Here is a 17,881-nt window from a genome sequence, read left to right as displayed (position 1 = left end):
TTATACTTTTCATACAATTATTTGAATTATCATCATACCACTTTCATTTGATTTTTATTTCAAAACGCAACCTTCACGAATTTGATATTAATTTGCTATTATTGTTAAGCCAAACATTAATATGTTTGTGAATAAGCATGCGCTTGAAATCATTATAGATTTACGTTTGTTAATTAAATTTGGATCTATTGTTGTTCCAATATTTTTTTTCTTGTACAATGATTGAATCTACATTTACACACGTTATATGGAAAGGAAAAATATATGCATATTCAAACTAATTTAAACATGTTAAAGTAATTTTGAAGAAAAGAACATGCAATTTTGAAATCAATAATGTATTCAAGAAATCAAAATCATTTGAAAATGTAGAGTTTGCATTAATATACGTATTTTAGCAAGCCATATTTTGTTTTCTTAAAATCGAATTAGTTTAACATGTAAATAAATTTGCATAAGGATTAAAGCTAAAATGGTTTGAATAAATTTAAAGGACATATTAAACAGAAGTTCCATGACAATGGTTAGGTACTATCATCATTATTCAAAGACATGTAAAACATGCACAAAAGCAAAGGAAAAAACTACATACTTCTGAATACTTTGAAATCTTACCTTGTAATACTGAGCCATCATGCAGACTATGCCACAGTCTTTGAGAACTTTGATATTTATATGTAGTATTTGAATGGTTGAACGAATATTCAAATAAGCGCCATAGGCTGTATTAACCAACCGCATGTTGTTACAACTCTACACAAACACATCCTGTTATTGATTGATGCATTTCATTTTTTGGTAGAAATGTATCAAGGCCATTTTGGTTAGGTAAAGCGCGTGTATTAGCTATTCCGGTTTTAAGGCGAAACTTGTACATGTTGTAAATGCTATGCATGCTCTGTATTGCAAGAAACATTTTCTGCTGGATTTCTATTACTGTCACATAAAATCATTATGTTTGATTAAGTTGCTCATGTCAATATACCAGAATTGTTTACAACTGTCAATCAAGAAGGCGGTTAAGCTAGCTGTGAAACAGGGTTAATTTATCATTTATTGGGTGATGCTTGCACCGAATAAAAAAAATATACAGTTGTATTAGTTCTGTTGATTGATGAAATGTAATCTGTGAACTTACTTAGACGTACCGTATTTTTTGTAATACTTTTTTTTTTAAATTTCGTGTCTGTAATTGAAAACTTATCTATCTGGTTTTTAAACTTTTGTAAACACTATTCTTACAACACAGCATAGGGTTCGTAAGTGGCCTGTTGCAAGGCAAAATTTCTGTCCATATCAATTATACCCTCATTTCTAGTGCAAATTTCCACGACCCCAGATGGCCTCTTTTGTTACAAGACCCACCTATTGTATTTGTTGTGAACTTGTTCTCGTCCTGAATATGCATGAAATATTAACACTGGACGTTAAGCAACCAACAATCAATCAATCAATACAACACAGCATATACGAAAAAGGACAAAAAGGATACTCTCACGGCTCGGGGCTCTATTTATAAATGTTTGCATATATACTTTTTTTTAGCAAGAATGGAACTAATAGGAATGCTCGTCAAAATCTTATTTTAAAAAGTTATGAACTAAAAAGGCAATGCCCAATTATTTGTTTAATATAGATAAAACGGCAGTTATGATTTGGAAAGGAGTAGAGGTTATTTCAGTTGAACAAGACATTTTAAGAGACTTAAACGTTTTTGGAAAGGACTAATCAACTGCTCAACCACAATGTCTATTTTATAAATAAAAAGATTCATCAATACCAATTAATATGTTATACTGCTTTCTTCATGTAATAATAATAAATCGAAATTGTTAATCAAAGTTTACCGAAAGTTTAAGTCGAATGACATGTGTAAGCTATACAGAATTATAAAAGTATGTTTAGTAACAAAAACAAAAAATACTCAAAATATCAAAAAGATAATAACTAAAAATATGTAAAAATATGAGAAAAAAATATGAATAACCAAACAAAACAACAATAAAGATATCATTTTAACAAAATACGTTATTGCAAATAAACGAAATTATATTATGATATATATTTTTATATACTATTTCTGAGTGTTGATTATAATTTGCCAAAAGTGAATGATCACTGTCACATTGTGTCATATTTGATACTTAGAGGACAGAACTGTTCAAACGTCCTTGAGTTCAATGTTTTAACAAATCTTGATCAGACGAAGGCTGACGATATCTCGCGGGTAGACATAGGAAGAAAATAGATCATAAATATTACAAGTGTTTACCAGACGAACTGTCCGAGATTTAATTTCGGTTAGTTCATAAACAAGACAAATTAATACTCCACGATATCAATTAAAGAGGGGAGAACGATACCAAAGGAACATTCAAACTCATTTTGTTAAATGTTAAGTTATAGTAACAGATTTTTACTTCAGTGAACATTTGCTGTCGAATTAAAAATGTAAAATTGTGTGTAAATTTCTGTGGTTTATTTAGCTACCATGAGCTTTAGAATTATTCCAAAAATACCAGAGGGACATTCAAACTCATGCATCAAACATAAACTGAAAACGCCGTGGTTAAATAAGAAAAAAAAAACACAACCAGAGAAATAACAGTACATAAAACACAACATAGAACACTGAAGCAACACGATCCCCATCAAATTTGTGTGGTGAAAGCAAGTGCTCGGAAACATTCAATGAACTATATCCACCAGTATCTAGTAAATCGGGTTTAAAGTCTTTCTCATATTTCCATAACTGGATCTTTTTAGGAATATAACGGTTCAATTTAAAAAAAGAAATAAAGATCAAAGACCGGCAGACAAAACTATTCCGAAAAGGAAGAGAGGTCAGCCAAACTACAAAGTATAAAAAAGTGCATTAATTTCCATCATTATAAAAGAGGACACAAATGAAACTTGTTAGTTTTGTAATTGATCAAGTGGTCAAAAGAAATAATCATTTATATTTTCCGAAAAAAATGCAAGATGTGGCCGTTTTTATGAAAAAGACGATGGCCGACTTTCATTAACAAGACTCCGTTGGATATAGGTCCATGATAGTTATGGGAAATTAATCAATCATATGGTTTCATGATAATTTTTATATATACATGATGCAGTGACCATAATTACATCTATGACAGTGTATTTGTCCGTTTTTATGGGAAAGACTATCTGCTGTGCGGTTATTTAAGTGGCATCTGATCTTGTTCACTTCCTACATAGTTTTTACATGTCTTCCCGGACGATGTCGACAACCTTCTTCAGATGACGATTTGAAAATACATTGAACTCGGGAAGTTTGAACAGTGTCGTCTTGTACCATATAGTGTACTCCCCTACACATGTACCAAATACAACATAATTGTGAGTGTTTATTTCCGTCTGGTAATTTTCAATCTACTTTCAAACATAACGTCTGATAAATAAATATCATAATATAATTTTCTGATGATAATGCTTACCCTAACCCTAACCCATGTATATATATATACAACTCGTCTAAACATCAACCCAACAATGTTAGATCTGTAAATTTGCTTTCTCAAATTTTTTGTTCTTCCCTCGCCGGGACTCGAACCCATGCTGGGCTTCATAAAAATGATGCTTTAGGTGGCCTGGTGTTACCTTTCCGTGTCAGTTTCAATCTAGCGTTGTACTACAGTACATGATATATAAGGCATGGAGATGTTATTTGTACAGATCAGCTAAATTATCTATAGTAAAGGATCCTACAAATTAATGTAAGATACAGTCAGAGAAAATAATTATATTTTTAAGTACGTCTGAGCCAGTGACAACTCTACAACAGATTTATCCATCGGATCACCAGCAGTGATGGGGATACATGGCTGTTTACATCAGGTATATACAACTCGTCTGAACATAAACCCAACAATGTTAGATCTGTAAATTTGCTTTCTCAAATTTGTTGTTCTTCCCTCGCCGGGATTCGAACCATATCTCTGTCTGTATAAAAATAAATCAAAACATATCTACCGGACCATGATTTAAAAATATCTTTGAATGGTCGAGGGTATCACCAGCCCAGTAGCCAGTACTTCGGTACTGGCATGAAAATTCGGATTTTTTTTGTGTTATTAAAATTTGCTGTTACAAAATGATAGAAGGAATGTATCTCCCTCGTGCAAAGCTCTGATTCCTATCACGGATTTGGCTATACTTTTTGAACCTTTTGGATTATAGCTCTTCATCTTTTATATAAGCTTTGGATTTCAAATATTTTGGCCACGAGCATCACTGAAGAGACATGTAATGTCGAAATGCGCATATGGTGCAAGAAAATTGATACCGTTAATTTTATTACTATGACTGGGTCGATGCCTCTGCTGGTGGACTATTAGTCCCCGAGGGTTTTAAATGATTAAATCAGTTAAAATCGTTCACATATACTAATTGATTCAACTGAAATAGACATTTTAATGTTTTAAAAGTGGTCAAAATCTTTCGTCAGATGAACCTAAAATTTGAGGCCAAAATCGGTCCTTACCGGACCTACTCCTTTTTGCCAAATAGAATGGAGGACAGAAAGTCACGGACAAAAAGTCACAATTTAATTTTTTCTGATTATTTTCTTTGAAGAAAAACCGCTTATTTCTACAAAAATATTTTTTTTTATTTTTACTATTGTATATAAACCAACTTTGTAGCCAAAATTGATCAAAACAATCTCAAAGACGATCAAACAATTGTTAAAATAACAAATTGTCAAAGTGTCTTGGCACTTAAATGGCTTCATGGTGTCAAGAAATATATCTTTTTCATGATTAAAATTAAATAAATCTTGATGTTGCATGTATAATGACACATTTCCTATACTATTTATGAAAATATGTATTTAAAAGTAAATTATTAAAACAATTGTCAACAAATTATTTTTGACTTTATGTCCTGTGACTTTCTGTCCGTTTACCGCCAAATACAGCTAAGGTTTGTTATTGTGACTTGGATGGATCTTCTTTTCTTTTATCTAAAGACATATTAACAGGCCACAGCGGGACATTTACATCCAGACCTGCTTATTGTTCGTCCTTGAACAAAGATTTTCAGATTCCTCAAATATTTATCAAAACTTCCTCCTCAGTAAAGTTTAATTGGTCTTTCTCAAATCGAAATATTTCCTAATCTATAAGATGCGTCTTTTAAGAAATGGACATTAACAATAATATTAGTAAAATTAAAAGAAATTAGTAATACTTAATTTTTATGATGCACATTTACGAAATTGATATAAATCGTCAATTAAAATTACAAAATTATTTCCTCTCTCTATAAATTGGGTAAACAAGAGCTCAAAACATGCATCTTCCAAAAATGACATAAGTTCCGAAATACATTCCTTGTCAATTTTTTCCTGAATGTACATTAACAAGAAGACCAATAGTGTGGTTCTTCACTAATATGAATTATTGTAACCTAAAATTATTGTTATCACCTGGGTTATTTCCCCTGAGACAGATATCAACACATCTTTTGATTTTATCAAATTTCTTTTCCACCCTTTTCTAACATGATGTTCCTGAACCAAACATTTTCTTGTTGTGTAAGACATTGTTATAGTTATAATTTTCCTAGATTGGTGTGTTATTTGAATCATAGACCTTTGTAATGCAGATGATGAACTTCAAGATATTTCTCGTATATATACAAACAATTGTCTAAAAAATATTTGAATTTTTGTCCTGTACCAGAGAGCATGTATTGGCTTTACAAATTTATATTGTCGCCACTGGGATTCGAACCCCGGTAGTCTCCCTGACAGTCAGTGCGTAAACCCACTGAGCCAAAGAATCGATTCCCTTTCTCAATTAAGACTGGCTTTATATGTCCTACCTGTACTAAGGAAGGATGCAACCCATTTTTGTCACTTTCATTGTATTTTTAAGCAGATAATCATTTTATGAATGTTTTAATGATGTTTTGATCATATTGTAAAGGTATTTTATTTTTCTTTTCAGATTTTACCTTATACTAGAAGAATGCACTACGCACCCATGTGATGTCTTCTCGGTGCCTTATATGAATAAAGTTGTGCAAATAAAATTCTTTTTCGTTATCTGGTTGTTTATCATAGAAACAGCACAGTAAAAACACGAGACAATGGATTCACAACATTGGAAAGGTGACACCAGGGATCCAAGAAAACGTACTCTTACGGAACGAGGATATGAGCTTTACAGAGCTAACGTGAATACTCATTCTAAGAAGATGGAACTCGTACAAACTGAGGTAGAACTTTGTCTTGAGAGATTTTCCACGACAAAACAAGAAGACATCAACACATTGTTAGAATTCAAGATAACTTTAAATTTGTGCTACCGTAAGTACAGTCTTTATTCAGACGAATATATGAAATTTCTTAAGAACACTAAAACAGAAGAAAGTCTCCAAGTGTACGAGGAGCACAAAATTGAGGATGCGAATTACAAAAACATTTTATAACGAGCACTTCAACAAATGAAATTGTCTGATCAGAAAGCGTGCAAAGGCATACCAGTCCAGGCTAAGGTTGAATTTGCCATGAAGGAGGCAGTTTACAGAAACAGCATGCTTACATAGAAGAAGTGCAAAAACATTCACTAAAGAAGCTGAGTTGGAAGCTGAATTAACCTTTTCAGACAAAAGTTCGTCTTCGTCAGTAATACAAATGTCTTCTCTAACATTTCCTCCGCCAAGTGTTTTCTTTATAATAACCGGTTTACGGCAATGTGGCGAAAACAGGTAAAAGTCGTAATTTTTTCCGAATTACATCCGGTGATTACTAACTTTTATTTAAATTTTATATCAAATTTTATTAATGATAAATGAAAATCAACTGCGTTGATTAATTTAATCGAAGTTAGGACAATTCAAACTACGTCCGAACTGCCCAAGAGCTATCAGCATACTGAAGTTCACACATGCGCAGCACAATCTCATTTGGTCACGGAAGTGTTACCACGAAATGATCTCATTTGGTCACGGAAGTGTTACAACAAAATAAAATTCAAGAAATATGTACATCATATAGAAATTTATATCTAAAAGTTATTTATTTAAAATTGGCGTTGTTTAGATTAACGTAAGAAAGATCGTTGAATAATATATAGACGTTTGGTTTATAAATATTGCTCTGAGAGAACATACCATATTAAAAAAATGAAATACACAACTTAATGATATTTGAGCGCTTCATGGTTTTTTAAATAATAAATATGATCAATTATAAAAATTAAATCATCCTGTACTTATTTACAAGAAATATTCCGTATATTGAAAAAAAAAATATTTTGATTATGTAAAAATTCGAATCTATTTTCAAATTTAAAATGGTTAAACGTCACATTGACAGATCAGAAAAACTTGAAGTCGATAACAATAAAAAACTGACGATTATGAAACTTACAGGTTTGTAATCTTTTGTCTTCTTTCGAGACATGTGCATGAAGACCAGTGGAACCTGCTTCAAACTGTCTCCCTTTTTAATGAAGGCGTGGATGGACCATAGCTGAGTGAATGGGTCTTACATTACTTTAAAGGTTCCATCACAAAACCATTTCTTTGCATATTTCAAAAGCTGTAACTGCCCGGGCGTGGAAAATACTGAGTGACGCTACTCTGATGTCTTCAATCAAAAAGTTGTCACATTGTAGGTAATCTGTATCGAGCTGTATATAGAACATTGAATTAGTTGAGTGTTTTTCATATTTTTTTCAGAATATCGTATCACAAATAAAAAATAAAAATAAAATAAAAAGTATTCCGAAACAGGCTTTTTGCAGCATTACATTTATTTACTAGAAATAGCTAAACACGTGTGTTGCTATCTAAAATATCATAAATATTTTACCTTGAAATAAAATGAGTTTGGTTCATTTGGCGTAAGTTCTTCTCGGACACGGTTTGCAGTTCTTTTTAAATTATTTTGATTTGGCAGCTGATGATCTTCTGGTTCTATATGGCGAAGCATAGCATCATCCACAATACGACCCGCAGGTCTTTGGATGTCTTGGAGTGCTGTCTGTTTTACCTAAAATTTAAAAGAATATTATTTAAAATTTAAAAGGTATATACATAAAATTCCGAATGTAAATTAATGTTCTCTGAAATGCAATTCCTTCTGAGTGAATCTTAAATATGTACTTACATTTACAGAAATTTTCATATCTAATGTCAGTTTCCTCAGAATTTACATTTCACTTTATGAGCTAATATGTTCCTGTCTAGGCTTTGCATACCTCTTTATGAACTAGAACTTTTTTCAAAGCCCCCATGTCTGCTGGGTAAATGTAGGGATTAGGGTTTCTTTTAAAATTCTCTCCCTTCTGTGACACAGTAGCGGAACAATTTCTGCCTTTTGATCGTTTAATGCATTTACAGTAGGCGCATTCGACTTTAGACATCTAAAATATCAAGAATATACATGTACCGTAGTTAATTTATCTTAGTAAACCGCTAATATTTCAAGGATAGAAGGATAGCAAGTCTTACTTTAATTTTCATAATTCATATTCACACCATTCATAATTTTATGTAGACACCCTTTTGCCAAAGCTTCAAATTGATAATTGTCGAGTGAAATCAATTCTGTACTTGAAAAAAAATATATATACCTTCTTTGTGTATTCGTAACCGTCACTGCTAACCAGTTTTAAATTACTTCTTTGTATCCCCTTTTCTTTGATGGAAAATGTTGATGGACGATCTGGTAAAATTGTCAACTCCGGATCTTGTATGTAATTGTAAAAATAAACGAAAACATAATGAGCATTCTGTGAAAGTAAGGACTAGTTTGGAAGCTATGAAATGCAATATTTATTTGTGTTAATACTTTTCAAATAAATCAATATGATATATTTTATGAAAATCAAAAAATTCATTTAAGTTCAACATTTGTTTAATATATATATCTTACTTTTCAACAATCTCCTGGTCGTCATTTTCATCTTGGTGATGGGTAAAGTCAAATGACGCATCAAGTGGTAAGGGCGATAGAGCATGTACACTGGTTGTTCTGTTTAAATGTGTGAGATGCCTCGGGCAGTGAAGGGCTGGGAATTCTTGATGTTAGATATGTTGTTGGCTGCATTAATGACTGTTCTGGTGCCACACCAACAACGTTATATGTCCTGTTAGGTGACAATGGCGACGGAATACGCCTTGGCACTCGAGGTAAGTTATTTCGACGTGGCGTATAACTTGGTGACGCTGGAGTTGCATCGTTTGTTGAACTGTTTGCAACTGTATTTGATGTTGGTTGTTCTATTGATTACTGTTCTGGTGCCAAACTTGCAACGTTAAATGTCCTGTAAGATGACAATGGCGGTAAAATACGTCTTGGCACTCTTGATAAACCATTTCTGTATGGTGTATTAACTGGCGATGCATAGGGAAGATTTGTTGGATTGCTCGTAACTGAAGGCACTTCTGTGAATGTGGAATTTACAGAGTTTGATTTTCTGCTAATCAAGGAGATAATGAAGGTACCATATCCTGTCAGTATGGAACGTTGATCACTGTCTTGCTCTTATCTGGTGGATTCAACAGGAGCATTTTCTGTTGTGTTCTTGTACAGATTGCAAGTAAATGCAATGTCAAGCTTTCATTTCATAAGACGACGATAGTTTGTTGGCGTTATGCCTGAAAAAGTGATCATAAACGTGCTTTTTTATGTTGAAAATTCAACAATCAATCAATCAATCTAATCAATTGTTCTATTCAACAAGATATATGAAGTAATTGGTAGATTATGTACCCCAAGTGTGACTGGGGTATAGAAATATGGTCACTTGGTCTTCTCCCGACCGGCAGTAAAACGCTTGCCGAAGTGGGGCGTAACATACATCATTAGGGTTAGGAATACCAACATCATTATGGTTAGTATTACAAACATCATTAGGGTTAGGATTACAAACATCATTAGGGTTAGGATTACAGACATTAGTAGGGTTAGGATTACAATCATCATTAGGGTGAGGGTTAAAAATATAATTAGTGTTAGGGTTGCAAACATCATTAAGGTTTTGATTACAGACATCATTAGGTTTAGGCTTTCAGGCATCATTAGGGTCAGTGTTACAGACATCATTAGAGATACGATTACAGTCATCATTAGGGTAAGCATTACAGACATCATTAGGGTTAGGATTACAGACATCATAGTTATGATTACAAACATTATTAGGGTTATGATTACAGACATCATTAGAGTTAGGTTTACAGACATCATCAATGTTATGATTACAGACATCATTAGGGTTATGATTACAAACATCATTAGGGTTATGATTACAGACATCATTAGGGTTAGGTTTACAGACATCATAAGGGTTAGGTTTACAGACATCATTAGGGTTTAGATTACAGACATCATTAGAGTTATGATTACAGACATCATCAGGGTTATGATTACAGACATCATTAGGGTTATGATTACAGACATCATCAGGGTTATGATTACAGACATCATTAGGGTTATGATTACAGACATCATTAGGGTTATGATTACAGACATCATCAGGGTTATGATTACAGACATCATTAGGGTTATGATTACAGACATCATTAGGGTCAGGGTTACAGACATCATTAGGGTTAGGTTTACAGACATCATTAGGGTTGTGATTACAAACATTAGGGTTATGATAACAGACATAATTAGGGTCAGGGTTACAGACATCAATAGGGTTAGGGTTACTAACATCCTATGGGTTAGGATTACAGAATTCATTAGGGTTAGGTTTATAGACATCATTAGGGTTATGATTACAAACATCATTAGGGTCAGTGTTACAAACATCATTAGGGTTATGATAACAGACATTATTAGGGTCAGGGTTACAGACATCAATAGGGTTAGGATTACAGACATCAGTAGGGTAAGTATTACATACATCATTAGGGTTTAGGTTATAGGTTTCATTAGGGTTATGGTTATATAAATCATTAGGGGTAAGGTTGCAGATATCATTCGGGTTAGAATTACAGACATAAGGGTTAGCATTGCATACATCATAAGTGTTTTGGTTATAGGTTTCATTAGGGTTAGGGTTATACGCATCATTAGGGTTAGAGTTACTGACATCATTAGGGTTAGTATTACATACATCATTAGGATTTGAGTAATAGGCTTCATTAGGGTTAGGGTTATAGACATCATTAGGGTTAGGATTACAGACATCATTATGGTTAGGATTACAGACATCAGTAGGGTAAGTATTACATACATCATTAGGGTTGAGGTTATAGGTTTCATTAGGGTTAGGGTTATATACATCATTAGGGGTATGGTTATATACATCATTAGGGGTATGGTTATATACATCATTAGGGTCAGGATTACAGACATCATTAGGGTTAGGATTACAGACATCATAAGGGTTAGCATTACATACATCATAAGTGTTTTGGTTATAGGTTTCATTAGGGTAAGGGTTATAAACATCATTAGGGTTAGGGTTACTGACATCCTTAGGGTTATGATAACATACATCTTTAGGGTTATGATTACAGACATCATTACGGTTATGATAACAGACATCATGAGAGTTAGGGTTACAGACATCATTAGGATTAGGGTTACTGACATCCTATGTGTTAGGATTACAGAATTCATTAGGGTTAGGATTACATATAGCATTAGGGTTAGGATTACATACAGCATTAGGATAAGAGTTAAAGGTATCATTATGGTTAGGGTTACAAACATTAGTAGGGTTATGATTACAGACATCATTATAGTTTTGATTATAGACATCATTAGGGTTAGGATTACAGACATCATTAGGTTAAGGCTTTCATGCATCATTAGGGTCAGTGTTACAGACATCATTAGGGTTAGCATTACAGACATCATTAGGTTAAGGCTTTCATGCATCATTAGGGTCAGTGTTACAGACATCATTAGGGTTACGATTACAGACATCATTAGGGTTAGCATTACAGACATCATTAGGGTTAAGATTACAAACATTATTAGGGTTATGATTACAGATATCATTAGGGTAATGATTACAAACATCATTAGGGTTATGATAACAGACATCATTAGGGTAAGGGTTACATACATCATTAGGATTAGGTTTACAGACATCATTAGGGTTAGGGTTAAACACATCAGTAGGGTAAGTATTACATACATCATTAGGGTTAGGATTACACACATCAGTAGGGTAAGTATTACATACATCATTAGAATTTAGGTTATACGTTTCATTAGGGTTAGGGTTATACACATCGTTAGGGTTAGAGTTACTGACATCCTTAGGGTAAGGAGTAAAGACATCATTAGGGTTAGCATTACAGACATCATTAGGATGAGTAGTACATTCATCATTAGGATTTGAGTAATAGGCTTCGTAAGGGTTAGTGTTATAGACATCATAAGGGTAAGGAGTAAAGACATCATTAGGGTTAGCATTACACACATCATTAGGATGAGTAGTACATTCATCATTAGGATTTGAGTAATAGGCTTCGTTAGGGTTAGTGTTATAGACATCATAAGGGTTAGGGTTACAGGCATCATTAGGGTTAATGTTTATAGACATCGTTAGGGTTGGGATTACAGACATAATTAGGGTTAGAATTACAGACACAATTAGGGTAAGGGTTACAAGCATCATTAGGGTAAGGATTACAAACATTATTAGGGTTATGAGTACAGACATCATCAGGGTTATGAATACAAACATCATTAGGGTTATAATAGCAGACATCATTAGGGTTATTGTTACAGACTTCATTAGGGTTAGGATTACAGACATCAATAGGGTTAGGATTACATATAGCATTAGGGTGAGAGTTAAAGGTATCATTAGGGTTAGGGTTATATAAATCATTAGGGGTAGGGTTGCAGATATCATTCGGGTTCGGATTACAGACATCATAAGGGTTAGCATTGCATACATCATAAGTGTTTTGGTTATAGGTTTCATTAGGGTAAGGGTTATACGCATCATTAGGGTTAGGGTTACTGACATCATTAGGGTAAGTATTACATACATCATTAGGATTTGAGTAATAGACTTCATTAGGGTTAGGGTTATAGACATCATTAGGGTTAGGATTACAGACATCATTATGGTCAGGATTACAGACATCAGTAGGGTAAGTATTACATACATTATTAGGGTTTAGGTTATAGGTTTCATTAGGGTTGGGTTATATACATAATTAGGGGTGTGGTTATATACATCATTAGGGTCAGGATTACAGACATCATTAGGGTTAGGATTACAGACATCATAAGGGTTAGCATTACATACATCATAAGTGTTTTAGTTATAGGTTTCATTAGGGTAAGGGTTATACACATCATTAGGGTTACGGTTACTGACATCATTAGGGTTATGATAACAGACATCTTTAGGGTTATGATTACAGACATCATTACGGTTATGATAACAGACATCATGAGAGTTAGGGTTACAGACATCATTAGGATTAGGGTTACTGACATCCTATGGGTTAGGATTACAGAATTCATTAGGGTTAGGATTACATATAGCATTAGGGTTAGGATTACATATAGCATTAGGGTAAGAGTTAAAGGTATCATTAGGGTTAGGGTTACAAAAATTAATAGGGTTATGATTACAGACATCATTATGGTTTTGATTATAGACATCATTAGGGTTAGGATTACAGACATCATTAGGTTAAGGCTTTCATGCATCATTAGGGTCAGTGTTACAGACATTATTAGGGTTATGATTACAGATATCATCAGGGTTATGATAACAGATATCACTAGGGTTATGATAACAAACATCATTAGGGTTTTGATAACGGACATCATTAGGGTTAGGGTTACAGACATCATTAGGATTAGGATTACAGACATCATTAGGGTTAGAGTTACACACATCAGTAGGGTAAGTATAACATACATCATTAGGGTTAGGATTACACACATCAGTAGAGTAAGTATTACATTGATCATTAGGATTTAGGTTATAGGTTTCATTAGGGTTAGGGTTATATGCACCATTAGGGTTAGGGTTATATGCACCTTTAGGGTTAGGGTTATATACATAATTAGGGTTAGGATTACATACATCATTTGGGTTAGGATTACAGACATCATAAGGGTTAGCATTACATACATCATAAGTGTTTTGGTTATACGTTTCATTAGGGTTAGGTTTATACACATCGTTAGGGTTAGAGTTACTGACATCATAAGGGTAAGTGTTACAGACATCATTAGGGTAAGGAGTATAGACATCATTAGGGTTAGCATTACATACATCATTAGGGTTAGTAGTACGTACCTCATTAGGATTTGAGTAAATGGCTTCATTAGGGTTAGAGTTTCTGAAATCCTTAGGGTAAGTGTTACAGACATCATTAAGGTAAGGAGTATAGACATCATTAAGGTTAGCATTACATACATCATTAATGTTTGGGCTATAGGTTTCATTAGAGTTAGGATTATAGACATCATAAGGGTTAGGGTAACTGACATCATTAGGGTTAGGAGTATATACATCATTAGAGTTAGGATTACAGGCATCATTAGGGTAAGTATTACATACATCATTAGTGTTTGAGTTATAAGTTTCATTAGGGTTACGATTATAGACATCATAAGGGTTAGGGTTACTGACTTCATTAGGGTAAGGGTTACAGACATCATTAGGGTTCGGAGTATATACATCATTAGGGTTAGGATTACAGGCATCAAAAGGGTAAGTGTAACATACATCATTAGTGTTTGAGTTATAAGTTTCATTAGGGTTACGATTATAGACATCATACGGGTTAGGGTTACTGACATCATTAGGGTAAGGGTTACAGACATCATTAGGGTTCGGAGTATATACATCATTAGGGTTAGGATCACAGGCATCAATAGGGTAAGTGTAACATACATTATTAGTGTTTGGGTTATAGGTTTCATTACGGTAAGGGTTATAGACATTATTAAGTTAGAGTTACTGATATCATTAGGGTAAGGGTTACAGACATCATTAGGTTTTGGAGTATATACATTATTAGGGTTAGGATTACAGGCATCAATAGGGTAAGTGTAGCATACATTATTAGTGTTTGGGTTATAGGTTTCATTACGGTAAGGGTTATAGACATCATTAAGATTAGGGTTACTAACATCATTAGGGTTAGGGTTACAGACATCATTAGGGTTAGGATTACAGCCATCATTGGGGTTAGTATTACATACATCATTAGGATTGGGGTTACAGACATCATTAGGGTTAGGGTTATAGACATCAATGGGGTCAGGTTTACAGACATCATTAATGTAAGGATTATATACAGCTTAAGGGTTAGGATTACAGACATGATTAGGGTTAGGATTACAAACATCATTAGGGTTATGATAACAGACATCATCAGGGTTATGATTACAGACATCATCAGGGTTATGATTACAGACATCATTAGGGTTAAGATTACAGACATCATCAGGGTTATGATTACAGACATCATCAGGGTTATGATTACAGACATCATTAGGGTTATGATTACTGACATCATCAGGCTATGATTACAGACATCATTACGGTTATGATTACAGACATCATTAGGGTCAGGGTTACAGACATCATTAGGGTTATGATTACAAACATCATTAGGGTAATGATAACAGACATTATTAGGGTCAGGGTTACAGACATAAATAGGGTTAGGATTACAGACATCAGTAGGGTAAGTATTACATAGATCATTAGGGTTTAGGTTATAGGTTTCATTAGGGTTATGGTTATATAAATCATTAGGGGTAAGGTTGCAGATATCATTCGGGTTAGAATTACAGACATAAGGGTTAGCATTGCATACATCATAAGTGTTTTGGGTATAGGTTTCATTAGGGTTAGGGTTATACGCATCATTAGGGTTAGGGTTACTGACATCATTAGGGTAAGGGTTACAGACATCATTAGGGTTCGGAGTATATACATCATTAGGGTTAGGATTACAGGCATCAATAGGGTAAGTGTAACATACATCATTAGTGTTTGAGTTATAAGTTTCATTAGGGTTACGATTATAGACATCATACGGGTTAGGGTTACTGACATCATTATGGTTAGGATTACAGACATCAGTAGGGTAAGTATTACATACATCATTAGGGTTGAGGTTAAAGGTTTCATTAGGGTTAGAGTTATATACATCATTAGGGGTATGGTTATATACATCATTAGGGTCAGGATTACAGACATCATTAGGATTAGGATTACAGACATCATAAGGGTTAGCATTACATACATCATAAGTGTTTTGGTTATAGGTTTCATTGGGGTAAGGGTTATAAACATCATTAGGGTTAGGGTTACTGACATCCTTAGGGTTATGATAACATAAATCTTTAGGGTTATGATTACAGACATCATTACGGTTATGATAACAGACATCATGAGAGTTAGGGGTACAGACATCATTAGGATTAGGGTTACTGACATCCTATGGTTTAGGATTACAGAATTCATTAGGGTTAGGATTACATATAGCATTAGGGTTAGGATTACATATAGCATTAGGATAAGAGTTAAAGGTATCATTATGGTTAGGGTTACAAAAATTATTAGGGTTATGATTACAGACATCATTATGGTTTTGATTATAGACATCATTAGGGTTAGGATTACAGACATCATTAGGTTAAGGCTTTCATGCATCATTAGGGTCAGTGTTATAGACATCATCAGGGTTAACATTACAGACATCATTAGGTTAAGGCTTTCATGCATCATTAGGGTCAGTGTTACAGACATCATTAGGATTACGATTACAGACATCATTAGGGTTAGCATTACAGACATCATTAGGGTTAGGATTACAAACATTATTAGGGTTATGATTACAGATATCATTAGGGTAATGATTACAAACATCATTAGGGTTATGATAACAGACATCATTAGGGTTAGTGTTACATACATCATTAGGATTAGGTTTACAGACATCATTAGGGTTAGGGTTAAACACATCAGTAGGGTAAGTATTACATACATCATTAGGGTTAGGATTACACACATCAGTAGGGTAAGTATTACATACATCATTAGAATTTAGGTTATACGTTTCATTAGGGTTAGGGTTATACACATCGTTAGGGTTAGAGTTACTGACATCCTTAGGGTAAGTGTTACAGACATCATTAGGGTAAGGAGTAAAGACATCATAAGGGTTAGCATTACAGACATCATTAGGGTGAATAGTACATTCATCATTAGGATTTGAGTAATAGGCTTCGTTAGGGTTAGTGTTATAGACATCATAAGGGTTAGGGCTACTGACATCCATAGGGTTAAGGTTACATATATCATTAGAGTTAGGGTTACAGGCATCATTAGGGTTAAGGTTTATAGACATCGTTAGGGTTGGGATTACAGACATCATTATGGTTAGATTTACAGACACAATTAGGATAAGGGTTACAAGCATCATTAGGGTAAGGATTACAAACATTATTAGGGTTATGAGTACAGACATCATCAGGGTTATGATTACAAACATCATTAGGGTTATAATAGCAGACATCATTAGGGTTATTGTTACAGACTTCTTTAGGGTTAGGATTACAACCATCAAAAGGGTTAGGATTACATATAGCATTAGGGTGAGAGTTAAAGGTATCATTAGGGTTAGGGTTATATAAATCATTAGGGGTAGGGTTGCAGATATCATTCGGGTTCGGATTACAGACATCATAAGGGTTAGCATTGCATACATCATAAGTGTTTTGGTTATAGGTTTCATTAGGGTAAGGGTTATACGCATCATTAGGGTTAGGGTTACTGACATCATTAGGATTAGTAATACATACATCATTAGGATTTGAGTAATAGACTTCATTAGGGTTAGGGTTATAGACATCATTAGGGTTAGGATTACAGACATCATTATGGTCAGG

The 17,881-nt window shown here is 33.8% G+C and overlaps 1 protein-coding gene across 1 annotated transcript; it reads right to left on the bottom strand.

Annotated features, from left to right (window-relative positions):
• Positions 1–13,664: 13,664 nt before the first annotated feature.
• Positions 13,665–17,340, bottom strand: LOC139484390 (putative uncharacterized protein DDB_G0282133). The gene is made up of 3 exons (XM_071268126.1): positions 16,738–17,340; positions 15,494–16,428; positions 13,665–14,769 (listed from the first exon to the last, which is right to left on the bottom strand). Exons 1-3 carry the CDS (start codon positions 17,338–17,340, stop codon positions 13,665–13,667), a joined length of 2,643 nt encoding a protein of 880 aa, XP_071124227.1.
• Positions 17,341–17,881: the final 541 nt, after the last annotated feature.

This window comes from Mytilus edulis, chromosome 8 (genome assembly GCF_963676685.1).
Source record: "Mytilus edulis chromosome 8, xbMytEdul2.2, whole genome shotgun sequence".
Lineage (NCBI taxonomy): Eukaryota > Metazoa > Mollusca > Bivalvia > Mytilida > Mytilidae > Mytilus > Mytilus edulis.
The sequence above is the reverse complement of the archived record's forward strand: the minus strand, read 5'-3'. Positions and strand labels throughout refer to the sequence as shown.